At 57.1% G+C, this 27,984-nt stretch overlaps 1 protein-coding gene across 1 annotated transcript; it reads left to right on the top strand.

The window, feature by feature from the left end:
- The first annotated feature begins 11 nt into the window (after positions 1-11).
- On the top strand, positions 12-26,672 carry FBF1 (Fas binding factor 1). Its single transcript, XM_066570794.1, has 24 exons — positions 12-52; positions 266-367; positions 858-885; positions 1,249-1,290; positions 1,446-1,495; positions 2,621-2,804; positions 3,726-3,831; positions 3,924-4,012; positions 4,141-4,231; positions 5,471-6,070; positions 7,810-8,057; positions 9,660-9,697; positions 9,825-9,932; positions 10,758-10,931; positions 11,073-11,149; positions 12,466-12,605; positions 14,793-14,911; positions 16,354-16,476; positions 18,266-18,439; positions 18,530-18,706; positions 21,406-21,543; positions 22,462-22,591; positions 24,131-24,237; positions 26,467-26,672. The coding sequence occupies exons 2-24, from the start codon at positions 341-343 to the stop codon at positions 26,524-26,526; spliced, it is 3,030 nt and encodes a 1,009-aa protein (XP_066426891.1). The 5' UTR covers positions 12-52; positions 266-340; the 3' UTR covers positions 26,527-26,672.
- Positions 26,673-27,984: the final 1,312 nt, after the last annotated feature.

The following is a 27,984-nucleotide window of genomic DNA, read 5'->3' as shown; positions in this document are numbered from 1 at the left end:
TCCATGAGGACGGCGCGCAATATGGCGGCGCCCATGGCGAGCGCGGGAACGGGTGAGGGAACGGGAACGGCAGAGGGAACGGGAATAGGAACGGGAGCGGGAGAGGGAACGGGAGAGGGAACGGGAGCGGGAATGGGAACGGTAGAGGGAGAGGGAATGGGAACGGGAGAGGGAACGGGACCGGGAACAGGAATGGGAACGGGACCGGGAGAGGGAGAGGGAACGGGAACGGGAACGGGACCCGAGCGGTGCCTCCTCCCCTCAGGGCCGCGGCCGGGACCGCGCTGAGCACGGGGGATCCGGAGCCGGTACCGGGCAGCGGAGCTGGGACCACCCAGGAATGGCGGAGGGACCGGGACGGGCCAGGGTGAGTGAGGGGAGACGGGGGGAGACGGGTGAGGGGATCCAGGGGTGGGATCCAGGTGTGGGGAATGCAGGAGGGATCCAGGTGTGGGGATCCAGATGTGGGGATCCAGGTGAGATCCTGGTGTGGGATCCAGGTGTGAGATCCAGGTGTAGATCCAGATGTGGGGATCCAGGTGGGATCCAGGTGGGATTGGCTGGGATCTAGGTGTGGGATCCAGGTGGGATCCAGGTGGGATTGGCTGGGATCTAGGTGTGGGATCCAGGTGGAATGGGCTGGGATCCAGGTGTGGGATCCAGGTGGGATTCAGGTAGGATCCAGGTGAGGGGATCCAGGTGGGATGGGCTGGGATCCAGGTGCAGGATCCAGGTGTGGGATCCACATGAGGGGATCCAGGTGGGATCCAGGTATGGAACCCCTCCTGTCTCACCTTTGCCGTGTGGGGAGATTTCGGTGTTTCCGTCTCTCCCAAGGGAATTTTGTCTCTCCCCAGGCTGGCCGGGCCCGGAGCAGCTCCCCAGGTGAGTCCTTACCTGCCCTCATCCCCTCACCTGCCTCACCTGTCCTTGTCCCTCTCACCTGTCCTCACCTGCCCTCATCCCCTCACTTGTCCTTACCTGCCCTCACCTGCTCTCCAAGGGATTTGGCTCCCTGGGAATGCTGGGATGGAGCGGGGTGGGAATGTCCCAGGGGACAGGTGAGGTGTTCCAGAGACAGGTGAGGTGTTCCAGAGACAGGTGAGGTGTGGCAGGTGAGATGTCCTAGGACACAGGGGAGGTGTTCCAGGAGCTTTTCCCACCTGTCTGGTGTGGGGAACCCACCTGGGCTCACCTTGGGCTCACCTGGGCCCACCTGGGGCTCACCTGGGCTCTGTCCTGTTCCAGATCCCATCGAGGACGTGCTCGGGGAGCTCCTGGGATCCGATGGTAATGGGGGAGCTCCCAATGGGGTCACCTGGGGGGGTCACCTGGAGGGGATCCCCTGCCCTGGGATCACCTGGGAGGGGTCACCTGGGGGGATCCCCACCCTCCCCTTTCCCACCTGTCTCCGTGTCCATCCCTGACCCCTCCCTTGTTTCCAGAGGAGGCCCCGGCTCCGCCCTCCCGAGGTTCCCGCGCCTCCTTCCTGCAGGTGAGGCCCAGGTGAGGCCTGGGTGATCCCAGGTAGGCCCGGGTGAGCCCTGGGTGGGCCCAGGTGAGCCCAACCCTGCCCCTCCCCTATCCAGGCCAGGCTGAGCCTCATTCTCCAGGTGTGCTTACCTGGGAGCACCTGGGGCCCAAAAAAATGGAAAATTCCCAATGGAGAAGGGGAAATTCCCACAAAACAGGAAATTCCCAAACCCAGGAAATTTGCAACGGGGAACGGGAAATTCCCACAGAATGGGAAAATCCCAAAAAAATGGGAAATTCCCAACGGGGAACGGGAAATTCCCAAAAAATGGGAAACTCCAAAAAATGGGGAATTCCAAAAAACCAGGAAATTCCCATCGGGGAAAAGGAAATTCCCCAATGGAGGAGAAGAAATTCCCAAAGGGGAATGAGAAATTCCCAAAGAACAGGAAATTCACAAAGAATGGGAAGTTCCCAACAGGGAATGGGACATTCCCAAAGAATGGACAATTCCAAAAACTGGGAAACTCCCAACGGGGAATGGGACATTCCCAATGGGAAACAGGAAATTCCCAACAGGAAATGGAAAATTACCAATAGAGAGCAGGAAATTCCCAGAAAATGGGAAATTCCCAAAAATGGGAAATGGGAAATTTCCAAAGAAGAGGAAATTCCCAGTGGGGAACAGGAAATTCCCAATGAAGAGAAAATGGGAAATTTCCAAAAATGGGAAATTCCCAATGGGGGAAGGTAAATTCCCAAAGAATGGGAAATTCCCAAAGAATGGGAAATTCCCAATGGGAAACAGGAAATTCCCAATGAAGAGAAAATGGGAAATTCCCAATGGGGGAAGGTAAATTCCCAAAGAATGGGAAATTCCCAAAGAATGGGACATTCCCACTGGGAAACAGGAAATTCCCAATGAAGAGAAAATGGGAAATTTCCAAAAATGGGAAATTCCCAATGGGGGAAGGTAAATTCCCAAAGAATGGGAAATTCCCAAAGAATGGGAAACGGGAAATTTCCAAGGAACGGGAAATTCCCAGCAGGGAATGGGGAAGGGGCGAAGGTGAGCGGGGCAGAATTCCCAAGGGATTTGGGATCCCACCTGGGCTGCAGGTGAGGGCAGGAGCTGCCCCCCGCCCAGGAGCTGGATCCCATGGATCACCAGGATCCCATGGACCACCTGGACCCCATGGATCACCTGGAGCCCACGGATCAGCGGGATCAGCTGGACGAGCTGGACGAGCTGGATGCAGAAATCCTGGGAATGGCCAGAGCCGGGCCCAGAACGGGGAAACGCAGCGGGAAGGGGCCGGGTCCACAGAAAGGTACCAGGAATTCCCATGGGATCAAACCTAATCCTATGGGATCAACCCCATTGCTGTGGGATCAGTCCCATTGCTGTGGGATCAAACCCCATTCCATGGGATCAACCCCAATCCTGTGGGATCAACCCCAATCCTGTGGGATGGGGGACACGGGGGGGACACTGAGGGACAGGGAGGGAACACAGGGGGGACATGGAGACTCCCAGAACTGGGGACACCCGGAGATGTCCCAGTGCTGGTGGCACCCGGAGATGTCCCAGAGCTGATTGGTGACACCCAGGGATGTCCCAATGTTGGTGACACTTGGGGATGTCCCTGAGATGTCCCAGAGCTGGTGGCACCCAGGGATGTCCCAGAGCTGATTGGTGGCACCCAGGGATGTCCCAGAGCCAATTGGTGGCACCTGGAGATGTCCCAGTGCTGGTGACATTCAGAAGTGTCTCAGAGTTGGTGACACCTGCAAATGTCCCCAGGCCAGTGACACCTGGAGATGTCCCACATCCAATTGATGGCACCTGGAGATATCCCAGTATTGGTGACACCCAGGGATGACCCTGAGCCGGTGGCAGCCAGAGATGTCCCTGAGATGTCCTAGAGCTGGTGACACCCAGGGATGTCCCAGAGCTGATCAGTGACACTTGGGGATGTCCCAATGTTGGTGGCACCCAGGGATGTCCCAGTGCTGGTGGCACCTGGAGATGTCCCAGAGCTGGTGACACCCAGGGATGTCCCAATGTTGGTGACACCCAGGGATGTTCCAGTGCTGGTGGCACCTGGAGATGTCCCAGAGCTGGTGACACCCAGGGATGTCCCAGAGCTGGTGGCACCTGGAAGATGTCCCAGAGCTGGTGACACCCAGGGATGTCCCAGAGCTGGTGGCACCCAGGAACGTCCCAGGTGCCATCAGTGCCATCCCCCCAGCCCCTCCCCGTGCCGATGTCACCTTTGGGGACGACGTCGATGACCTGATGGATTCCCTGGGACTCGGCAGCGACGGAGCCGGGAGCGCGCCGGGAACGCCCAGGGGGTGAGGGGACAACGGGGACAGGGATGGTGACGGGGGGGGGGTCCCGGTGCCACCCCCGGTGCCACCTCAGTGCCACCCCAACCTGTGCCCAGCCAGGGGCTCCGGAAGGGCCGCGCCGGCACCCAGGAGCAGCCGGGAAAGGCGGAATTCCAGAGGGATCCCAAGGGGCAGGAGCAGCCAGGTGAGCACGGGCGGGATCCACAGGAGGGGTTCCAGGGGGTGAAATCCCACTGGGAATTTCAGGAATTTGGGGAATTTTGTGGGGATTTGGGGAATTTTGTGGGAATTCCGTGCCCTGTTGTTCCGCAGGGCCGGGCGGGGCCCGGGCGGAGCCGGGATTTCCCTTCGGATCCTACGAGCCCTCGGTGGCCTCGGGGACCGGGCGGAGACGGGGACGGAGGTACCGGGGGGACGGGAAGGGGGGATGTCCCCACCCGGCTGTGTCCCCAGTGTCCCCCCCAGTGTCCCCAATATTCTCAGTGTTCCCGAATGTCCCCATTGTCCTCAATGTCCCCAGTGTTCCCGAATGTCCCCATTGTCCTCAATGTCCCCAGTGTCCCCCATTGCCCTCAATGTCCCCATTGTCCCCAATGTCCTGAATGTCCCCAGTGTCCCCAATATTCCCAGTGTCCCCCATTGTCCTCAATGTCCCCATTGTCCTCAATGTCCCCATTGTCCCCAATATTCCCAGTGTCCCCGAATGTCCCCAGTGTCCCCAATGTCCTGAATGTCCCCATTGTCCCCAATATTCCCAGTGTCCCCCATTGTCCTCAATGTCCCCATTGTCCCCAATGTCCTGAATGTCCCCATTGTCCCCAATATTCCCAGTGTCCCCCATTGTCCTCAATGTCCCCATTGTCCCCAATGTCCCCCCCAATGTCCCCTCCAATGTCCCCAGTATTCCCAGTGTCCCCCATTGTCCTCAATGTCCCCATTGTCCCCAATGCCTCCAGTGTCCCCTATGCCCCCGGGGTGCCCATTGTCCCCATTGTCCCTCATATCCCCATTGTCCCGTGTTCCCAATATCCCCAGTGTTCCCATTGTCCCAAATGCCCCTGTTGTGCTCATTGTGCCCAGTGTCCCCTTTGTCCCCCAATGTCCCCATTGTCCCCTGCCCAGTCCCCATTGTCCCCAATATCCCCCAGTGTCCCCATTCTCCCCATTGTCCCCCAATGTCCCCATTGTCCCTGTTGTGCTCATTGTCCCCAGGATCCCCATTGTCCCCTTTGTTCTCTTTGTTCCCCATTGTCCCTAATGTCTCCTGCTCAGTCCCTAATGTCCCCAATGCCCCAGTGTCCCCAATGCCCCATTGTCCCCAATGTCCCCTTGTTCCCATTGTCCTGTGTCCCCAGTGCCCCTGGTGTGGCCATTGTCCCTCATATCCCCATTGTCCCCCATTGTTCCCAATGTCCCCAATGCCCAGTGTCCCCCATTGTCCCCAGTGTCCCCATTGTCCCCAATGCCCCCATTGTCCCCAATGCCCAGTGTCCCCATTGTCCCCCATTGTCCCCCAGTGTCCCCATTGTCCCCAGTGTCCCCATTGTCCCCCAATGTTCCCCAGTGTCCCCATTGTCCCCCAGTGTCCCCCAGTGTCCCCAGTGTCCCCATTGGTGTCCCCAGTGTCCCTCTCCCCCCACAGGTGTTCCATTGGGAGCAGCTCCCGACGTCCCTCCGGGGCCGCCTGGCTGGGGCTGAAGGACGAGGATTTCCTGGGATTGGGGGACGAGGATTTCCCGGGACTGGGACAGAAGGACAAGGATCCCTCAGGATTGGGACAGAAGGACAAGGATCCCTCAGGATTGGGATCAAAGGACAAGGATTTCCTGGGACTGGGATCAAAGGATGAGGATTTCCTTGGATTGGGACAGAAGGACAAGGATCCCTCAGGATTGGGACAGAAGGACAAGGATTTCCTGGGATTAGGACAGAAGGACAAGGACTTCCTTGGATCGGGACAGAAGGACAAGGGTCCCTCAGGATCGGGATCAAAGGACAAGAATTTCCCAGGATTGGGGGACAAGGATTTCCTTGGATTGGGATCGAAGGACGAGGATTTCCCGGGATCGGGACAGAAGAACCAGGATCCCACAGGACTCGGGGACAGGGATTTCCCGGGATCGGGACAGACGGACGAGGATTTTCCAGGACCAAAGGCCGAGGACCCCCCGGGCCCCGGCGCCCCCGGATCCCTGCGGAATTCCCACCCCCGGAGGGTCCTGGGGCCCCCTGAGCCCGGCAGGTAAAGGGAACCCCCGGGAGCTCCCACCTGGCACCCAGGAGAGTCGGGGATTGGGGCTCCCGGCCCAGGTGTCCCCTCCAGGTGTGCCAGGGAACGTCCCAGGTGACATCACTGTCCCAGAGTCCCCTCCAGGTGTGCCAGGGAACGTCCCAGGTGACATCACTGTCCCAGAGTCCCCTCCAGGTGTGCCAGGGAACGTCCCAGGTGACATCACTGTCCCAGAGTCCCCTCCAGGTGTGCCAGGGAACATCCCAGGTGACATCACTGTCCCAGGTGTCCCCTCCAGGTGTGCCAGGGAACGTCCCAGGTGACATCACTGTCCCAGAGTCCCCTCCAGGTGTGCCAGGGAACGTCCCAGGTGACATCACTGTCCCAGGTGTCCCCTCCAGGTGTGCCAGGGAACGTCCCAGGTGACATCACTGTCCCAGAGTCCCCTCCAGGTGTGCCAGGGAACGTCCCAGGTGACATCCCCGTCCCAGGTGTCCCCTCCAGGTGTGCCAGGGAACGTCCCAGGTGACATCACTGTCCCAGAGTCCCCTCCAGGTGTGCCAGGGAACATCCCAGGTGTCCCCAGGGATGTACCTGGCTCAGGGTCCCCTCCAGGTGTCCCTGGGGATGTCCATGTCCCAGGTGATGTCCCTGTCCCAGGTGTCCCCGGGGATGTCCCTGCTCCGGAATTCCCGCACCTGAGCTCCTCCCACCTCCCCGTTCCCAGGATGAGGCTCCCCTGGCTCAGCTCACCTGGGAGGGCTCAGATGTCCCCTGGGAGGGCTCAGGTGTCACCTGGGAGGGCTCAGGTGAGCAATGTGGGGGAGGTGACCCCAGGATGGAGGTTTGGGGTGTCCCCGTTCCCCCCGAGTCCCAAAGGTGGCATCCTTGACACTGGGCAGGTGGGGTGGGACAGGTGACACACAGGTGACACAGCACAGGTGACATGACACAGGTGACACAGGTGACACAACACAGGTGACACAGGTAACACAGCACAGTTGGCACAGGTGACACAGGTGGCACAAGTGATACAGATGACGTGGCACAGGTGACAGAGGTGGCACAGCTGGCACAGTACAGGTGACATGGCACAGGTGGCACAGGTGACATGTCGCAGGTGACATGGCACAGCACAGGTGACAGAGGTGACACAGATGGCACAGGTGACACAACACAGGTGGCACAGGTGACTCAGGTGGCAGAGGTGACGTGGTACAGGTGGCACAGGTGACCCAGGTGTCAGAGGTAACACAGGTGACAGAGATGGCACAAGTGACACAGCACAGGTGGCACAGGTGACAGAAGTGACACAAGTATAGGTGGCACAGGTGGTACAGGTGGTAGAGGTGGCACAGGTGACAGCACAGGTGGTACAGGTGACAGAAGTGACACAAGTATAGGTGGCACAGGTGACATGGCACAGGTGACACACACGTGACCCAGGTGGCACAGCTGACCCAGGTGACACAGGTGACAGAGGTTACACAGCACAGGTGACCCAGGTGGCACAGGTAACACAGGTGACAGAGATGGCACAGCTGACACAGATGGCACAGCTGACACAGCACAGGTGAAACAGCACAGGTGGTACAGGTGGCACAAGTGACACAGGTGGCACAGGTGACAGAGGTGACCCAGGTGTCACAGGTGACCCAGGTGTCACAGGTGTCACAGGTGTCACAGGTGTCACAGGTGTCAGAGGCCAGGCCCTGCCCCCTGACTCTCCCCTGGGATTTGTTCCCCCCCAGGTTGGAGCCCCCCAGGTTCGGGACGCGGCCCCACGGGCAGGTGGCACCAGGTGACACGGCACAGGTGGCACAGGTGGCAGCAGGTGACACGGCACAGGTAGCACCAGGTGACACGGCACAGGTAGCACAGGTGGCACAGGTGGCAGCAGGTGACACGGCACAGGTAGCACAGGTGGCAGCAGGTGACACGGCACAGGTAGCACAGGTGGCACAGGTGGCACCAGGTGACACGGCACAGGTGGCAGCAGGTGAGGCTCTGTCACCCCCTAGCTGTCCTCAGAGGTCACCTGGCCTGGGCAGGGAATACCTGGGGACCCCGGGCCCTCCTCTGGAACTGGGGGAGCTGGGCCAGGGGATCATGGGATAGTGGGATAGTGGGATAATGGGATAACGGGATAGTGGGATCATGGGATAGTGGGATATCGGGATAATGGGATAACGGGATAGTGGGATAGTGGGATATCGCGATAATGGGATAGTGGGATATTGGGATAATGGGATAGTGGGATATTGGGATAACGGGATAACGGGATATTGGGATCATGGGATAGTGGGATATCAGGATAATGGGATAGTGGGATATTGAGATAATGGGATCATGGGATCACGGGATATCAGGATAATGGGATCATGGGATAGTGGGATATTGGGATAATGGGATAACGGGATAGTGGGATCATGGGATAATGGGATCATGGGATAGTGGGATATTGGGATGATGGGATAGTGGGATATTGGGATAATGGGATCATGGGATATGAGGATAATGGGATCATGGGATAGTGGGATATCGGGATAATGGGATAACGGGATATTGGGATCATGGGATAGTGGGATATCAGGATCATGGGATAGTGGGATAATGGGATAATGGGATAACGGGATAATGGGGTAACGGGATAGTGGGATAATGGGATCATCGCATAGGGGGATAACGGGATCATGGGATAACGGGATAATGGGATTATGGGATAGTTGGATATCGGGATAATGGGATCATGGATAAAGGGATCATGGGATAGTGGGATAACGGGATAGTGGGATGATGGGATAGTGGGATAATGGGATGGGATGATGGGATAGTGGGATATTGAGATAGCGGGATAATGGGATAACAGGATAATGGGAAAGTGGGATCATGGGATAACGGGATAACAGGACAATGGGATAATGGGATGGAAAAATGGGATAATGGGATAATGGTCTGGGATAATGTGATACTGGGATAACGGGATGGGATCAATGGGATTAATGGGTTGGGATCAATAAGATCGGATGGGATGGGGTAATGGGATGGGATCCATGGGATGGGATGGGATAATGGGATAGGATGGATGGGATGGGATAATGGGATAGGATAGGATGGGATAATGGGATCCATGGGATGGGATAATGGGATCCATGGGATGGGATCAATGGGATGGGATAATGGGATCCATGGGATAATGGGATCCATGGGATGGGATAATGGGATAGGATATGATGGGATGGGATCCATGGGATGGGATAATGGGATCCATGGGATGGGATAATGGGATCCATGGGATAATGCGATCCATAAGATGGGATAATGGGGTGGGATAATGGGATCCATGGGATCCATGGGATAATGGGATCCATAGGATGGGATAATGGGGTGGGATAATGGGATCCATGGGATGGGATAATGAGATCCATGGGATAATGGGATCCATGGGATGGGATAATGGGATCCATGGGATGGGATCCATGGGATGGGATAATGGGATCCATGGGATAATGGGATCCATGGGATAATGAGATCCATGGGATGGGACAGTTCCATTCCTCCCGTGTGTCCCGTGATGGATTTGTCCCGTTTTCCACCTCAGCCGTGCAGGAGGTGCCGGGTCCTGCCACGCCCGCTCAGGTGAGTGCTGAGGCGGGAACGGGGAGGATCCTGGGGATCCCTTGGGATCTGGGCGTGGATCAGCATTCCCAGGAGAGGGGAGCTGCCCTTCCCAGGCCTCTCCTGGAGCATCCCCGTGTCCCCACAGGAGGATCTGCTGTGGGATCCATCCCCGCCCCGCCCGGAGCATCCCCGCGCTCTCCCGTCCTGGCTCTGCCCCGAGCATCCCGCAGCGATCCCGGCCCGGAGGCGCCAGGTGGGTCCTGGAGCTCTCCCATCCCAGCCCCACCAGGAGCATCTGGGATCTCTCCTGTCCCAGCCCCACCAGGAGCATCTGGGATCTCTCCTGTCCCAGCCCCACCAGGAGCATCTGGGATCTCTCCTGTCCCAGCCCCACCAGGATCTGGGATCTCTCCCATCCCAGCCCCACCAGGAGCATCTGGGATCTCTCCTGTCCCAGCCCCACAAGGATCTGGGATCTCTCCCGTCCCAGCCCCACCAGGAGCATCTGGGATCTCTCCCGTCCCAGCCCCACCAGGAGCATCTGGGATCTCTCCCATCCCAGCCCCACCAGGAAGATCTGGGATCTCTCCTGTCCCAGCCCCACAAGGATTTGGGATCTCTCCCATCCCAACCCCACCAGGAGCATCTGGGATCTCTCCTGTCCCAGCCCCACAAGGATTTGGGATCTCTCCCATCCCAGCCCCACCAGGAGGATCTGGGATCTCTCCCATCCCAGCCCCACCAGGATCTGGGATCTCTCCCATCCCAGCCCCACCACAAGGATTTGGGATCTCTCCCATCCCAGCCCCACCAGGAGGATCTGGGATCTCTCCCATCCCAGCCCCACCAGGATCTGGGATCTCTCCCATCCCAGCCCCACCAGGATCTGGGATCTCTCCCATCCCAGCAGCACCAGGAAGATCTGGGATCTCTCCCATCCCAGCCCCACCAGGATCTGGGATCTCTCCCATCCCAGCCCCACCAGGAGCATCTGGGATCTCTCCTGTCCCAGCCCCACAAGGATTTGGGATCTCTCCCATCCCAGCCCCACAAGGATCTGGGATCTCTCCCATCCCAGCCCCACAAGGATCTGGGATCTCTCCCATCCCAGCAGCACCAGGAGGATCTGGGATCTCTCCCATCTCATCAGGATTCCCAAGTTGTCCAATCCCACCAGGATTCCCAGGACCATCCCGGCTGTGGGGTCGCCCTGCGGACCCTCCAGGCCCGGCTGGAGGAGCTGGAGAACCAGGTGAGGCTGAGGGGTCACCTGTGGGGTCACCTGTGGGGTCACCTGTGGGGTCACTGGGAGGGGTCACCTGTGGGGTCACCTGTGGGGTCACCTGTGGGGTCACTGGGAGGGGTCACCTGGAGCCCGTCCCGTTCCCGCCAGGTGCGGACGCTGGAGCTGGAGCTGGAGCGGGCGCGGTGGGGACGGGTCCTGCAGGAGCCCCCGGAGAGCTGCCACAGGTAACGGGGCCTCACCTGTGCTCGCAGATCCCTGCGCCTTCCCCGGATCACCCCGGGGCACAGGAACACCCCAGGAACACCCCAGGATCACCCCAGGATCACCCCAGATCCCCTGGATCACCCCAGATCCCTGAATCACCCCAGATCCCTGAATCACCCCAGATCCCAGGGTCACCGCAGGTCCCAGGGTCACCCCAGATCCCAGGATCACCCCGGGTACCTGAATCACCCTGTGGCACGGGATCACCCCAGATCCCTGGAACACCCCAAATCCCAGGATCACCCCAGATCCCTGAATCACCCCAGGAACACCCTGGATCACCCCAGATCCCTGGAACATCCCAGATCCCTGGATAACCCCAGACACCAGGACCACCCCAGACCCCAGGATCACCCCATACCCCAGGAACATCCCAGACCCCTGAATCACCTCGGATCCCAGGATGACCCCAGGATCACCCCCGATCCCAGGATCACCCTGGGGCACAGGATCACCTCTGCATCCCAGGAACACCCTAGAATCACCCTGGATCACCCCAGACCCCAGGAACGCCCAGACCCCTGAATCACCCCAGATCCCTGGATCCCCCCAGATCCCCTGGGATCACCCTGGGGTACAGGATCACCCCAGACCCCAGGATCACCCCAAAATCACCCTGGGTCACCCCAGATCCCTGGGTCACCCCAGATCTCAGGATCACCTCAGACCCCAGGATCACCCCAAAATCACCCTGGGTCACCCCAGATCCCTGGGTCACCCCAGATCTCAGGATCACCTCAGACCCCAGGATCACCCCAAAATCACCCTGGGTCACCCCAGATCCCTGGGTCACCCCAGATCTCAGGATCACCTCAGACCCCAGGATCACCCCAAAATCACCCTGGATCTCCCCAGATCTCTGGATCCCCCCAGACCCCAAGATCACCCTGGGGTACAGGATCACCCCAGACCCCAGGAACACCCCACAATCACCCAGGATCTGCCCAGTTCCCTGGATCACCCCAGATCCCTGGGTCACCCCAGATCCCAGGACCACCCCAGGATCACCCTGGATCCCTGGATCACCCCAGATCCCTGGATCACCCCAGATCCCTGGGTCACCCCAGATCTCAGGATCACCCCAGACCCCAGGAACACCCCAGGATCACCCCAGATCCCTGGGTCACCCCAGATCCCTGGATCACCCCAGATCCCTGGGTCACCCCAGATCTCTGGATCACCCCAGATCTCAGGATCACCCCAGATCCCTGGGTCACCCCAGATCTCAGGATCACCCCAGATCCCTGGGTCACCCCAGATCCCTGGGTCACCCCAGATCTCAGGATCACCCCAGATCCCTGGGTCACCCCAGATCTCTGGATCACCCCAGATCCCAGGACCACCCCAGAATCACCCTGGATCTCCCCAGATCCCAGGACCACCCCAGACCCCAGGAGCAGGACGAGCAGCTCACAGGTAAATCCCCTCCGAGTGCATCATTCCCGTGGGATCCTCTGGATCGCCAGGGGCTCAGAGCCGATCCCACGGGATCCACACGGTCCCGGGACAGATCCCGCTGTCCAGAAGGGTCCCTGGGCCTGCAGATCCCTGTCCCAGCCCTCCTGGGGGATCCTGGCCAGGGGCAAGCGGCGCTGGAACAGGGGCTTGGCTCCGTCCGGGATCGCCAGGAAACGGGAAAAGTTCACAGAGTTCATGGGATTCATGGAATTCACAAAATTCATGGGATTCACAGAGTTCATGGGATTCATGGAATTCACAGAGTTCACAATATTCATGGGATTCATGGAATTCACAGAGTTCATGGGATTCATGGAATTCACAGAGTTCATGGGATTCACAGAGTTCATGGGATTCACGGAATTCACAGAGTTCACAAAATTCATGGGATTCATGGAATTCACAGAATTCATGGAATTCACAGAGTTCATGGGATTAATGGAATTCACAGAGTTCACAAAATTCATGGGATTCATGGAATTCACAGAATTCATGGAATTCATGGGATTCACAGAGTTCATGGGATTCATGGGATTCACGGAATTCACAGAATTCATGGAATTCACAGAGTTCATGGGATTCACGGAATTCACAGAGTTCACAGAATTTATGGGATTCATGGAATTCACAGATTTCACAGAATTCACGGAGTTCACAGAATTAATGGGATTTGTGAAATTCACAGAATTTGTAGAATTCTCAGAATTTACAGAATTTGCAGAGCTCACAGATTCACTGAATTCGTGGAATTCACAGATTTCTCAGAATCACAGAGTTCAAAGAATTCGCTAAATTTACAGAGTTCGCAGAATTCACAGAATTAATGGAATTCACAGAATTCTCAGAATTCATGGAAGTCACTGAATTCACTGAATTTGCAGAATTCATGGAATTCACTGAATTTACAGAATTCACGGAATTAATGGAATTCACTTAATTCACAGAATTTACAGAGTTCGCAGAATTCATGGGATTCATGGAATTCACAGAATTTGTAGAATTCTCGGAATTCACGGAAGTCACAGAATTTGTTGATTTCTCAGAATTTACAGAATTCACAGAGTTTGCAGAATTCATGGAATTCACAGAATTTGTAGAATTCTCAGAATTTACAGAATTCGCTGAATTTGCAAAATTCTCAGAATTCATGGAATTCGCAGAATTCTCAGAATTCATGGAAGTCACTGAATTTGCAGAATTCATGGAATTCACAGAATTCACAGAATTTGCGCAATTCACAGAGTTTACAGAATTCATGGAATTAATGGAATTCACAGAATTTGTAGAATTCTCAGAATTTACAGAATTCACGGAATTCGCAGAATTCACTGAATTAACGGAATGCACTTAATTCACAGAATTTACAGAGTTCACAGGATTCATGGGATTCACAGAATTCTCAGAATTTACAGAATTCACAGAATTTACAGAGTTCACAGGATTCATGGAATTCACAGAATTTGCAGAATTCACAGAATTTGTAGAATTGTCAGAATTTGCAGAATTGTCAGAATTTGCAGAATTCACAGAATTTGCAGAATTCACTGAATTCACAGAATTCAAGTTGTCCCTGGCGAGCCAGAGGCTGGCAAAGTCCTGATCCAGATCCCACAGTGGGATCTCCCTGTCCTGGGGTGGGATGGGATGGGATGGGATGGGATGAAGCACAAACACAGGGGGTTTTTCCATGTGGGATCTCCCTGTTCTGGGATGGGATGGAGCAGGAACACGGGGGTTTTCCATGTGGGATTTCCACGTGGATGGAGGGAGGATCTCCCTGATTTGGGATGGGATGGGATGGGATGGGATGGGATGGGATGGGATGGGATGGGATGGGATGAAGCACAAACACGGGGGTTTTTCCCTGTGGGATCTCCCTGTTCTGGGATGGGATGGAGCAGGAACACGGGGGTTTTTCCCTGTGGGATTTCCCTGTTCTGGGATGGGATGGGATGGAGCACAAGCACAGGGGGTGCTTGATCCATGTGGGATCTCCCTGTCCTGGGATGGGATTGAACAGGAACATGGGGGTTTTCTCCCTGTGGGATCTCCCTGTTCTGGGATGGGATGGAGCAGGAACACAGGGGTTTTTTCCCTGTGGGATCCCCCTGTGGATAGAGGGGGTCCCACCTCGTGCCCTGGCAGCGCTCCAGGCCCGGCTGTGCCAGCAGCAGCGGGACGCGGAGCGGGAGCAGAGCCGGCTCCAGGAGGCCGTGGCTGACTTGGAGACCAGGCTGGGGGAGCGGGAGCAGCTCCTGGAGCAGGTGAGGCCCCATCCCCGAGCTTTGGCCCTGGCCTGAGGCTGTGACCGTGGCCATGTCCGTGGCCATGTCCGTGTCCCAGGTCCCTGTCCTGTGTCCTGTGTCTGTGCCTGGCTGGGGGAGATTCCTGCTGGGATCTGCTCCTGCAGCTGTGTCCATGTCCCTGCTTCTGTCCGTGTCCTGTGCCTGGCTCCATCTCTGTACCCCTTGTCCATGTCTTTGTCCCTGTCCCTGTCCCTGCCTGTGTCTGTGTCCCCTGTCCATGTCCCCTGTCCCTGTCCCTGTGCCCTCTCCCTGCCCGTGTCCCTGTCCCTGTCTCTATTCCCTGTCCCCTGTCCCTGTGTCCCAGTCCCTATTCCCTATCCCTGTCCCTGTCCCTATTCTGTGTCCCCTATCCCATGTCCCCATCCCTGTCCCATGTCCCCACCCTGTCCCTGCCTGTGTCCCATGTCCCATGTCCCTGTCCCCATCCCTGTCTCTGTCCCACTCTCCCGGTGTCTCTCCAGGAGCTCCACTCCCCATGTCCCTGTCCCTGTCCTTATCCCCGTGTCCCTGTCTCCTGTCCCTGTCCCCTGTCCCTATCCCCCATCCCTGTCCTTGTCCTCCCTGTTCCTATCCCCTGTTCCCGGTCCCATGTCCTTGTCCCCATCCCTGTCTCTGTCCCTATCCCTGTGTCCCTGTCCCCTGTCCCCATCCCTGTCTCTGTCCCACTCTCTGGTGCCTCTCCAGGAGTGTCGCTCCCCATGTCCCTGTCCCTGTCCCCTGTCCCTGTGTCCCTGTCCTTATTCCCTCTCCCTGTCCCTATTTCATGTTCTTTATCCCATGTCCCCACCCTGTCTCTGTCCCATCCCTGTCCCTGTGCCCATCCCTGTCCCCATCCCTGTCCCTGTCCCTGTCCCCTATTCCCCATCCCTGTCCCTGTCTCTTTCCCCATCCCTGTCCCCGTGTCCCCGTGTCCATGTCCCTGTCCTTGTGTCCCTGTCCCCGTGTCCCTGTCCTCATGTCCCTGTCCCCGTGTCCCTGTCCCTGTCCCCATGTCCCTGTCCCCGTGTCCCTGTCCCCGTGTCCCTGTCCCCGTGTCCCTGTCCCCCGTGTCCCTGTCCTCGTGTCCCTGTCCCTGTCCCTCTCCATGTCCCTGTCCCCGTGTCCCTGTTTCTGTGTCCCTGTTTCTGTGTCCCCATGTCCCTGTCCTCGTGTCCCTGTCCCTGTCTCTTTCCCCATCCCTGTCCCTGCATCCCTGTCCCTGTCCCTGTGTCCCTGTCCTCGTGTCCCTGTCCCCATCCCTGTCCCTATCCCCATGTTCCTGTCCCTCTCCGTGTCCCTGTCCCCATGTCCCTGTCCTCGTGTCCGTGTCCCTGTCCCTATCCCTGTCCTTGTGTCCCTGTCCCCGTGTCCCTGTCCCTGTGTCCCCGTGTCCCCGTGTCCCACTCTCGGTGTCTCTCCAGGAGCGCCGTCGCGCCGCAGCCGAGCGCAGCCGGGCGGATTCTCTGCGGGAGGCGCTGGAGGAGCAGCGGCGCCTCTCGGCTCAGCTGCTGGCCATGGAGAGGGCGGCGCTGGACGAGGCCAAGGTGAGCGGGGACAGGGCCCAGGTGAGCCCCAGGTGAGCAGGGACAGGGCCCAGGTGAGCCCCAGGTGAGTGGGAACAGGGCCCAGGTGAGCGGGGACAGGGCCCAGGTGAGCCCCAGGTGAGCAGGGACAGGGCCCAGGTGAGCCCCAGGTGAGCGGGGACAGGGCCCAGGTGAGCCCCAGGTGAGCCCCGAGCAGGGAGGGGCTGAGGCTCCCCCAGGGAACCACTGGGGGATGCCGGGGTGGGGGCCTGGACCTGCTCTGGGAGGGACTGGGGTGGGGAGGGGGCTCAGAACCAGCCAGGATGGGAGCAGGACTGGGAGAGAGGCTCAGAACCAACCAGGATGGGAACTGGAATGGGAGAGGGGCTCAGAACCAGCCAGGATGGGAACTGGAAGGGGCTCAGAACCACCTGGATGGGAGTGGGACAGGGAAAGGGGCTCAGAACCAGCCAGGATGGGAGCAGGACTGGGAGAGAGGCTCAGAACCACCTGGATGGGAACTGGAAGGGGCTCAGAACCAGCCAGGATGGGAACTGGAAGGCGCTCAGAACCAGCCAGGATGGGAACTGGGCTGGGAAAACGGCTCAGAACCAGCAGGATGGGAACTGGAAGGGGCTTGGAACCATCTGGGCAGGTGTGGGACTGGGAAAAAGTCTCAGAAGCAGCCAGGATGGGACCAGGACTGGGAAAGGGGCCCAGAACCAGCCAGGATGGGAATGGGACTGGGAAAGGGGTTCAGAACCAACCAGGACTGGGAAAGGGGCCCAGAACCAGCCAGGATGGAAACTGGAAGGAGCTCAGAAGCAGCCAGGATGGGAGTGGGACTGGGAAAAGGGCTCAGGACCAGCCAGGGTGGGAGCAGAGCTCGGGGCTGGACGGGGCTCAGGACCAGCTGGGATGGGAATCAGGACTGGGAAAAGGGCTCAGGACCAGCCAGGATGTGAGTGGGACTGGGAAAAGGGCTCAGAACCAACCAGGATGGGAACTGGAAAGGGCTTGGAACCACCTGGATGGGAGTGGGACTGGGAAAAGGGGCTCAGAACCACCTGGATGGGAACTGGAAGCGGCTCAGAACCAGCCAGGATGGGAACTGGGCTGGGAAAAGGGCTCAGGACCAGTCAGGACAGGGAAAGGGGCTCAGAACCAGCCAGGATGGGAATCAGGACTGGGAGAAGGGCTCAGGACCAGCAGGATGGGAACTGGAAAGGGGCTCAGAACCAGCCAGGATGGGAACTGGAAGCGGCTCAGAACCAGCAAGGATGGAACTGGGCTGGGAAAAGGGCTCAGGACCAGCAGGATGGGAACTGGAAGGGGCTTGGAACCATCTGGGCAGGTGTGGGACTGGGAAAAAGTCTCAGAAACATCCAGGATGGGAGCAGGACTGGGAAAGGGGCTTGGAACCAGCCAGGACTGGGAAAAGGGCTCAGAACCACCTGGATGGGAACTGGAAGGGGCTTGGAACCATCTGAGCAGGTGTGGGACTGGAAAAAAGTCTCAGAAGCATCCAGGATGGGAGTGGGACTGGGAAAGGGGCTCAGGACCAGCCAGGGTGGGAGCAGAGCTCGGGGCTCAGGACCAGCCAGGGTGGGAGCAGGGCTCGGGGCTCAGGACCAGCCAGGGTGGGAGCAGGGCTCGGGGCTCAGAACCAGCCAGGTCGAGCCCTCTGGGTGCCCACCCCGGGCCGGAGCTCCGGGGCTGGAGCGGCCTCTGTGGTTCGCCGCCGGGAGCGGCAGGGCCGGGCTGTAGGAGGGCAGAGCCCGGAGCCTGGAGCCGTGCCCGGTCCCCGCAGGGCGCGTGGCTGGAGGAGCAGCGGGCGGAGCTGCGGGAGCGCTCCGAGGAGCGGCGGCGCCTGGCGGCCGCCTGGGCCGAGCTCCGCTCGCGGGAGCGGCTGGGCCGGGAGCGGGAGGAGCAGCACAAGGAGCGCGCCCTGGGCCTGGACACGGCGCTGAGGAGCCTGGCCAAGGTCCCCGATGCGCACCCCGGCTCCCAAAGCACCTCCTCTCCCCCCGCTCCAAAGGACGGGACAGGTGAGGTTTGCTGTGCCCCACCCCAGGATCAGGCAGAGCTGAAGTTCCGGAGCAGGGAGATGAGATCCAAGGAGGAGCAGCTGGAGAGGGACAGGGAGGAGCTGGAGGAGGCCTGGCGGGAGCTGAGGCTGGAGAAGGAGAAGGTTCTGAGGGCTGAGCAGCGCCTGCAGGAGCGGGAGGAGGAGATCCGTGACCTGGCGGAGGTAAACGGAGCATCCGGGCTGGAACTGACAGCTGGGAGCAGGGCTGGGGCTCCACATCCCCTGAGCTGGGGCTCCACATCCCCTGAGCTGGGGCTCCACATCCCCTGGGAACTGGGGCTCCACATCCCCTGGGAACTGGGGCTCCACATCCCCTGAGCTGGGGCTCCACATCCCCTGAGCTGGGGCTCCACATCCCCTGAGCTGGGGCTCCACATCCCCCTAAATTGGGGCTCCACATCCCCCTAAACTGGGGCTCCACATCCCCCTAAATTGGGGCTCCACATCCCCCTAAACTGGGGCTCCTCATCCCCTGAGCTGGGGCTCCTCATCCCCCTGAGCTGGGGCTCCACATCCCCCTGAGCCATGCCTGGGGCCATTCCCATCCCAGTGCCGTTCCCCTGGCCTGGTGCTATTCCCTGTCCCAGTCCTGGTGCCGTTCTCCAATGCCTGTCCCAGTCCTGGTCCCATTCCCCATTCCCATTCCCCATTCCCGTTCCCATTCCCCATTCCCATTCCCCATTCCCGTTCCCATTCCCCATTCCCATTCCCCATTCCCGTTCCCATTCCCCATTCCCATTCCCCATTCCCCATTCCCCATCCCCATTCCCATTCCCCATTCCCATTCCCCATTCCCATTCCCTGTTCCCGTTCCCATTCCCCATTCCCATTCCCCATTCCTCATTCCCATCCCCATTCCCATTCCCCATTCCCGTTCCCGTTCCTGGCGTTGCAGCGCTCGCTGCAGCAGCAGCAGGAGGGGCAGCCCATTCCCATCCCCATTCCCATTCCCCTTCCCAATTCCCATTCCCATCCCCATTCCCATCCCCATTCCCCATTCCCATTCCCCATTCCCCATTCCCCATCCCCATTCACATTCCCCATCCCCATTCCCATTCCCCATTCCCCATTCCCCATTCCCCATTCCCTGTTCCCCATTCCCGTTCCCAGCGTTGCAGCACTCGCTGCAGCAGCAGGAGGGGCAGCCCATCCCCATTCCCATTCCCGTTCCCATTCCCATTCCCATCCCCATTCCCATCCCCATTCTCGTTCCCATTCCCGTTCCCATTCCCGTTCCCATTCCTGTTCCCGTTCCCGTTCCCGTTCCCGGCGTTGCAGGGCTCGCTGCAGCAGCAGCAGGAGGGGCAGCCCATTCCCATCCCCATCCCCATTCCCTATTCCCCATTCCCGTTCCCATTCCCGTTCCCATTCCCGTTCCCATTCCCGTTCCCGTTCCCGGCGTTGCAGCTCTCGCTGCAGCAGCAGGAGGGGCAGCCCATCCCCATTCCCATTCCCATCCCCATTCCCATCCCCATTCTCGTTCCCATTCCCGTTCCCATTCCCGTTCCCATTCCCGTTCCCATTCCCGTTCCCGTTCCCATTCCCGTTCCCATTCCCCATTCCCATCCCCATTCCCGTTCCCATTCCCATTCCCCATTCCCATCCCCATTCCCGTTCCCATTCCCCATTCCCATTCCCCATTCCCCATTCCCATCCCCATTCCCGTTCCCATTCCCCATTCCCATTCCCCATTCCCCATTCCCATTCCCATTCCCGTTCCCATTCCCATTCCCCATTCCCATCCCCATTCCCGTTCCCATTCCCCATTCCCATCCCCATTCTCGTTCCCATTCTCGTTCCCATTCCCGTTCCCATTCCCATTCCCCATTCCCATTCCCTATTCCCCATTCCCCATTCCCCATTCCCTGTTCCCCATTCCCGTTCCCAGCGTTGCAGCACTCGCTGCAGCAGCAGGAGGGGCAGCCCATCCCCATTCCCATTCCCGTTCCCATTCCCATCCCCATTCCCATCCCCATTCTCGTTCCCATTCCCGTTCCCATTCCCGTTCCCATTCCTGTTCCCGTTCCCGTTCCCGTTCCCGGCGTTGCAGGGCTCGCTGCAGCAGCAGCAGGAGGGGCAGCCCATCCCCATCCCCATTCCCATTCCCATTCCCATTCTCATTCCCATTCCCATTCCCCATTCCCATTCCCCATCCCCGTTCCCATTCCCATTCCCATTCCCCATTCCCATCCCCATTCCCGTTCCCATTCCCCATTCCCATTCCCCATTCCCCATTCCCCGTTCCCCATCCCCATTCCCATTCCCCATTCCCATTCCCCATTCCCATTCCCGTTCCCATTCCCATTCCCCATTCCCATTCCCCATTCCCGTTCCCGTTCCCGGCGTTGCAGCGCTCGCTGCAGCAGCAGCAGGAGGGGCAGCCCATCCCCATTCCCATCCCCATTCCCATTCCCATCCCCATCCCCATTCCCATTCCCGTTCCCATTCCCCATTCCCATCCCCATTCCCGTTCCCATTCCCGTTCCCATTCCCGTTCCCATTCCCGTTCCCGTTCCCATTCCCATTCCCATCCCCGTTCCCGTTCCCATTTCCGTTCCCATTCCCGTTCCCGTTCCCGTTCCCATTCCCGTTCCCGTTCCCATTCCCGTTCCCGTTCCCATTCCCATTCCCATCCCCATTCCCGTTCCCATTCCCGTTCCCATTCCCATTCCCGTTCCCATTCCCGTTCCCATTCCCGTTCCCGTTCCCATTCCCGTTCCCATTCCCCATTCCCATTCCCATCCCTATTCCCATCCCCATTCCCATTCCCATTCCCATTCCCATTCCCCATTCCCATTCCCTATTCCCCATTCCCGTTCCCATTCCCGTTCCCATCCCCGTTCCCGTTCCCGGCGTTGCAGCGCTCGCTGCAGCAGCAGCAGGAGGGCCAGCGGGCGCTGCGGGAGTCGCGCCGGGCGCAGCAGGAGCAGCGGCAGCGGCTGCAGGAGCTGCAGGAGCAGCAGGAGCGGCTGCGGCAGCAGGAGCAGCGCCTCACACAGGCAAATACCCCTGGAAAATACCCCTGGAAAATACCCCTGGAAAACCCCCCTGGAAAATACCCCTGGAAAATACCCCTGGAAAATACCCCTGGAAAATACCCCTGGAAAATCCCCGTTCCCGGGAAATCACCCCAGAAAATCCCCCCTCCCCAGAAAATCCCCCTCCCCAAAGAAATCCCCCCCTCCCCGGGAAATCTCCTCAGAAAAATCCCCCCTCCCAAAAATTCCCCTCTCCAGAAAATCCCCCTTCCTTAATTCCCACATTTCCCATTCCCACATTCCCCACATTTCCCACCTTTCCCACCTTTCCCATTCCTACCTTTCCCACTTTTCCCTTTCCCACATTCCCACATTTCCCACATTTCCCATTCCCACCTTTCCCATTCCCACCTTTCCCATCCCCACCTTTCCCATCCCCACCTTTCCCATTCCCACATTTCCCACCTTTCCCACATTCCCCATTCCCCCATTTCCCATTCCCACATTCCCCACCTTTCCCATTCCCACATTTCCCACATTCCCACATTTCCCATTCCCCCATTTCCCATTCCCACCTTTCCCATTCCCCACATTTCCCACCTTTCCCATTCCCCACCTTTCCCACATTCCCCATTCCCCCATTTCCCATTCCCCCATTTCCCACCTTTCCCATTCCCCACATTCCCCACCTTTCCCATTCCCACCTTTCCCATTCCCACATTCCCCATTCCCCCATTCCCCATTCCCACATTTCCCACCTTTCCCATTCCCACATTTCCCACCTTTCCCATTCCCCACATTTCCCACCTTTCCCATTTCCCACATTTCCCACATTCCTCATTCCCCCATTTCCCATTCCCACATTCCCCATTCCCCCATTCCCTATTCCCACATTTCCCACCTTTCCCACTCCCACCGTTCCCGTTCCCGTTCCTGCAGGGCCGGCGGAGCCTGGAGCGGCAGCGGGAGCAGCTCCGGGAGCTGCAGGAGGAGCTGGGCCCCGCCTTGGGGACAGGGACAGCGCTGGGGACACTGCCAGGGACACTGCCAGGGACGGGGACAACGCTGGGTATGGGGACAGGGACACTGCTGGGTATGGGGACAGGGACAGCGCTGGGTATGGGGACACTGCTGGGGACAGGGACAGTGCTGGGGACACTGCCAGGGACGGGGACAACGCTGGGTATGGGGACAATGCTGGGGACAGGGACACTGCCAGGGACGGGGACAACGCTGGGTATGGGGACAATGCTGGGGACAGGGACACTGCCAGGGACGGGGACAACGCTGGGTATGGGGACAATGCTGGGGACAGGGACAGTGCTGGGGACACTGCCAGGGACGGGGACAACGCTGGGTATGGGGACAATGCTGGGGACACTGCCAGGGACAGCGCTGGGTATGGGGACAGGGACAGCGCTGGGGACAGGGACAACGCTGGGTATGGGGACATTGCTGGGGACAGGGACAGCGCTGGCGACACTGCCGGGGACTGGGACACTGCTGGGGACACTGCCAGGGACACTGCCAGGGACGGGGACACCGCTGGGGACACCGCTGGGTATGGGGACAGCACTGGGGACAGGGACACCGCTGGGGACAGCACTGGGGACACTGCCAGGGACACTGCCAGGGATGGGGACACTGCTGGGGACAGGGACAGCGCTGGCGACACTGCCAGAGACGGGGACACCGCTGAGTATGGGGACAGGGACACTGCTGGGGACACTGCTGGGGACAGGGACAACACTGGAGACACCACTGGGTATGGGGACACTGCTGGGGACACTGCCAGGGATGGACACAGCGCTGGGGATGCCACCGGGTATGGGGACAGGGACACTGCTGGGGACAGGGACAACTCTGGGGACAGGGACACTGCTGGGTATGGGGACAGTGCTGGGGACAGGGACGACACTGGGGACACTGCCAGGGACGGGGACACCGCTGGGGACAGTGCTGGGTATGGGGACACCGCCAGGGACAGGGACAACATTGGGGACAGGGACACTGCCAGGGACACTGCCAGGAACAAGGACACTGCTGGGGACACCGCTGGGTATGGGGACAGCACTGGGGACAGGGACACTGCTGGGGACAGGGACAACATTGGGGACAGGGACACTGCTGGGTTTGGGGACACTGCTTGCTATGGGGACAGTGCTGAGTATGGGGACAGCACTGGGTATGGGAACACTGCTGGGGACAGGGACAACGCTGGGGACAGGGACAACGCTGGGGACAGGGACACTCTGCTGTCCCCTCCTGCAGGGGCTCTGGGGTTCCTGCCAGCCCTGGGGACACTCCTTGGGGACACTGGGGACATTGGGGACACTCTGCTGTCCCCTCCTTCAGGGGCTCCTGAGCTCCTGCCAGCCTTGGGGACATTCCTTGGGGACACTGGGGACAGGGACACTGCTGTCCCCTCCTGCAGGGGCTCCCGGGTTCCTGCCAGCCTTGGGGACACTCCTTGGGGACAGCGGGGACATTGGGGACACTCTGCTGTCCCCTCCTGCAGGGGCTCTGGGGTTCCTGCCAGCCCTGGGGACACTCCTTGGGGACACCGGGGACATTGGGGACAGGGACACTCTGCTGTCCCCTCCTGCAGGGGCTCCCGGGTTCCTGCCAGCCCTGGGGACACTCCTTGGGGACAGCGGGGACAGCGCGGCCGCACTCTACGGACACGTCCTGCTGCTGAAACACCGCGCCAGGATGGTGGGGACCGGAGTGGGGATGGGAATGGGGGAACTGGGGGGAACTGGGAATGGGGAAAAGGGTTTGGGGTTGGGGGAAAGGGTTTGGGACTGGGGGGAAACAGATTTGGGAATGGGGAAAAAGGTTTGGGAATGGGGGAAAAGGGTTTGGGGTTGGGGGAAAGGGTTTGGGATTGGGGGGAAGGGTTTGGGAATGGGGGAAAGGGTTTGGGATTGGGGGAAAGGGTTTGGGAATGGGGGGAAGGGTTTGGGAATGGGGGAAAGGGTTTGGGATTGTGGGAAAGGGTTTGGGATTGGGGGAAAGGGTTTGGGATTGGGGGAAAGGGTTTGGGATTTTCTGGGAAAGGGTTTGGGATTGGGGGAAAGGGTTTGGGACTGGGGGAAAGGGTTTGGGACTGGGGGAAAGGGTTTGGGATTTTGGGAAAGAGTTTGGGATTGTGGGAAAAGGGTTTGGGATTGGGGGAAAGGGTTTGGGACTGGGGGGAAACAGATTTGGGAATGGGGAAAAAGGTTTGGGAATGGGGGGAAAGGGTTTGGGATTGGGGGAAAAGGGTTTGGGAATGGGGGGAAAGGGTTTGGGATTGTGGAGAAGGGGTTTGGGATTTTGGGAAAGGGTTTGGGATTGGGGGGAAAGGGTTTGGGATTTTGGGAAAGGGTTTTGGGACTGGCCAGGGGGGGAGCTGGGAAGGGTTTGGGAATGGTCAGGGAGAGCTGGGCTGGGAAAGGGGCTGAGAACCTGCTGGGAAAGGGTTTGGGATTGTCTGGGAGAGGGTTTGGGACTGGGGGAAAAGGGTTTGGGATTGGCATGGGGGAAAGGGAAAGGGTTTGGGGATGGAAAGGGAGGAGTGGAAGGGGTTTGGGACTGGCCAGGGGGGCCTGGAGGGGGTTTGGGAAAGGAAAAGGGGAAAGGGAAAAGGGATTGGGAATGGTCAGGTGGGAACTGGGCTGGGAAAGGGGCTTGGAACCATCTGGGAAAGGGTTTGGGATTGGGGGAAAGGGTTTGGGGTTGGGGGGAAGGGGTTTGGGATTGGGGGAAAGGGTTTGGGGTTGGGGGGAAGGGGTTTGGGAATGGGGGGAATGGGATTGGGATTGTGGGAAAGGGTTTGGGATTGGGGGAAAGGGTTTGGGATTGTGGGAAAGGGTTTGGGATTGGGGGAAAGGGTTTGGGATTGTGGGAAAGGGTTTGGGGTTGGGGGGAAAGGGTTTGGGATTGGGGGAAAGGGTTTGGGGTTGGGGGGAAGGGGTTTGGGAATGGGGGAAAGGGTTTGGGATTGTGGGAAAGGGTTTGGGATTGGGGGAAAGGGTTTGGGGTTGGGGGGAAGGGTTTGGGGTTGGGGGGAAGGGTTTGGGGTTGTGGGAAAGGGTTTGGGATTGGGGGAAAGGGTTTGGGAATGGGGGGAATGGGATTGGGATGGAGGGAAAGGGTCTGGGAATGGCTGGGGGAAAAGGGAAAGGGTTTGGGAAAGAAAGGGAGAAAGGGAAAGGGGTTTGGGAATGGCCAGGGAGAAACTGGGCTGGAAAAGGGGTTTGGGATTGGCATGGGGGAAAGGGTTTGGGATTGGGGGAAAAGGGTTTGGGATTGGGGGAAAGGGTTTGGGATTGTTTTGGAAATGTTTTGGGAATGAGGGAAAAGGTTTGATTGTGGGGAAAGAGTTTGGGATTGTGGGGAAAGGGTTTGGGATTGGGGTAAAAGGGTTTGGGATTGGGGGAAAGGGTTTGGGATTGGGGGAAGGGTTTGGGACTGTCTGGGAAATGTTTTGGGAATGAGGGAAGGGTTTAAGATTGTGGGGAAAGGGTTTGGGAATGGGGGAAAGGGTTTGGGATTGGGGGAAGGGTTTGGGATTGTGGGGAAAGGGTTTGGAAATGGGGGAAAGGGTTTGGGATTGGGGGAAAAGGGTTTGGGAATGGGGGAAGGGTTTGGGAATGGAGGAAAGGGTTTGGGATTGTGGAGAAGGGGTTTGGGATTGTGGGAAAGGGTTTGGGATTGGGGGAAAGGGTTTGGGACTGTCTGGGAAATGTTTTGGGAACGAGGGAAGGGTTTGGGATTGGGGTAAAAGGGTTTGGGATTGGGGTAAAAGGGTTTGGGAACGAGGGAAGGGTTTGGGGCTGGCCGGGGGAGCTTTGGGGCTTTGTCGGTGGAAGGCAAAGGGAGAAGGGCCTGGGCTGGCCGGGGGCTCAGAACCTTCTGGAAGGGCCCGGCTGGGCTCAGGCCGGCCCCGCGCCCCCTCAGGACCAGGATTTCCTGGAGAGCGAGCGGCGCTTCCTGCAGGGCCTGAGAAAAGGGCCCTGAGCCCCGGGGCAGCCGCACCGAGCTGGGGCAGAGCAAAGGAAACATCGAAAATGGAATAAAAATTCCCTGCTGAGAACCTTCCCCTGTTTGCCAAGAAAAAATTGTATTTTTGTAAAAATAAAAATAAATTCTCTGCTGAGAACTTCCCCTGTTTGTAAAGAGAAAAATGGATGTTTGTAAATATAAATGTAAATGTAAATATAAATATAAATATAAATATAAATATAAATATAAATATAAATTTAATAAATATAAATATAACTAACATATAAATATATAAATATATAAATATATAAATATATAAATATATAAATATATAAATATATAAATATATAAATATAAATATATGACTCCCTACTGAGAACCTTCCTGTTTGCCAAGAGGAAAATGTATTTTTGCAAAAATAAAAATAAATTCTCTGCTGAGAACCTTCCCCTGTTTGCAAAGAGAAAAATGGATGTTTGTAAATATAAATATAAATATAAATATAAATATAAATATAAAATTAAATATAACTAACATATAAATATAAATATATAAATATATAAATATATAAATATATAAATATATAACTATATAAATATATAAATATATAAATATATGACTCCCTGCTGAGAACCTTCCCATGTTTGCAAAAAAAAAAAGGAGCTTTATAAAAATAAATAAAATAAAAATAAAAATAAAAATAAAAATAAAAATAAAAATAAAAATAAAAATAAAAATAAAAATAAATTCCCTGCTGAGAACCTTCCCCCATTTGCAAAGAGAAAAGTGGAGCTTTTTAAAAATAAAAATAAATAAAAATAAAAAATAAAAATAAATTCTCTGCTGAGAAGCCTCCCTGTTTACAGATAGAAAAATGGATTTTTGTAAAAATAAAAATTTTAAATAAAAAATTAAAAATCCCTGCTGAGAACCTTCCCCTGTTTGCAAAGAGAAAAATGGATGTTTGTAAATATAAATATAAATATAAATATAAATATAAATATAAATATAAATATAAATATAAATATAAATATAAATATAAATTAAATTCCCTGCTGACAACCTTCCCCTATTTGCAAAGAGAAAATTTGCTTTTTATAAAAAGAAAAATAAATAAAAAATAAAATAAAAATAAAAAATAAAAATAAATAAAAATAAAAATAAAAATAAAAATAAAAATAAACATAAAAATAAAAATAAAAATAAATTCCCTGCTGAGAACCTTCCCCTGTTTACAAACAGGGATTTTTGGGATGAAAATGATTTTGGGGTGAAAGTGGGAATTCTGGGATGGGAATTTTGGGATGGGAGTTTTTGGGATGAGAATTTTGGGGTATTTTGGGATGGGAATTTTTGTGATGGGAATTTTGGGATGGGGATGTTGGGGTATTTTGGGATGGGGATTTTGGGGTACTTTGGGATGGAGTTTTGGGGTATTTTGGGATGGGATTTTTGGGGTGGGAATTTTGGGGT

The sequence above is a fragment of the Molothrus aeneus genome, unplaced genomic scaffold, assembly GCF_037042795.1.
Source record: "Molothrus aeneus isolate 106 unplaced genomic scaffold, BPBGC_Maene_1.0 scaffold_30, whole genome shotgun sequence".
NCBI lineage: Eukaryota > Metazoa > Chordata > Aves > Passeriformes > Icteridae > Molothrus > Molothrus aeneus.
The sequence above is the reverse complement of the archived record's forward strand: the minus strand, read 5'-3'. Positions and strand labels throughout refer to the sequence as shown.

What these genes read in the sequence shown, in the direction of transcription:
- FBF1 (XM_066570794.1), top strand. Translation starts at nt 341, where the DNA reads ATGGCGGAGGGACCGGGACGGGCCAGG. An exon ending in CAAGGGGCAGGAGCAGCCAG is followed by an intron (nt 4,013 to 4,140) that starts GTGAGCACGGGC and finishes GTTGTTCCGCAG; the next exon opens with GGCCGGGCGGGGCCCGGGCG. An exon ending in GCAGGACGAGCAGCTCACAG is followed by an intron (nt 12,606 to 14,792) that starts GTAAATCCCCTC and finishes GTGCCCTGGCAG; the next exon opens with CGCTCCAGGCCCGGCTGTGC.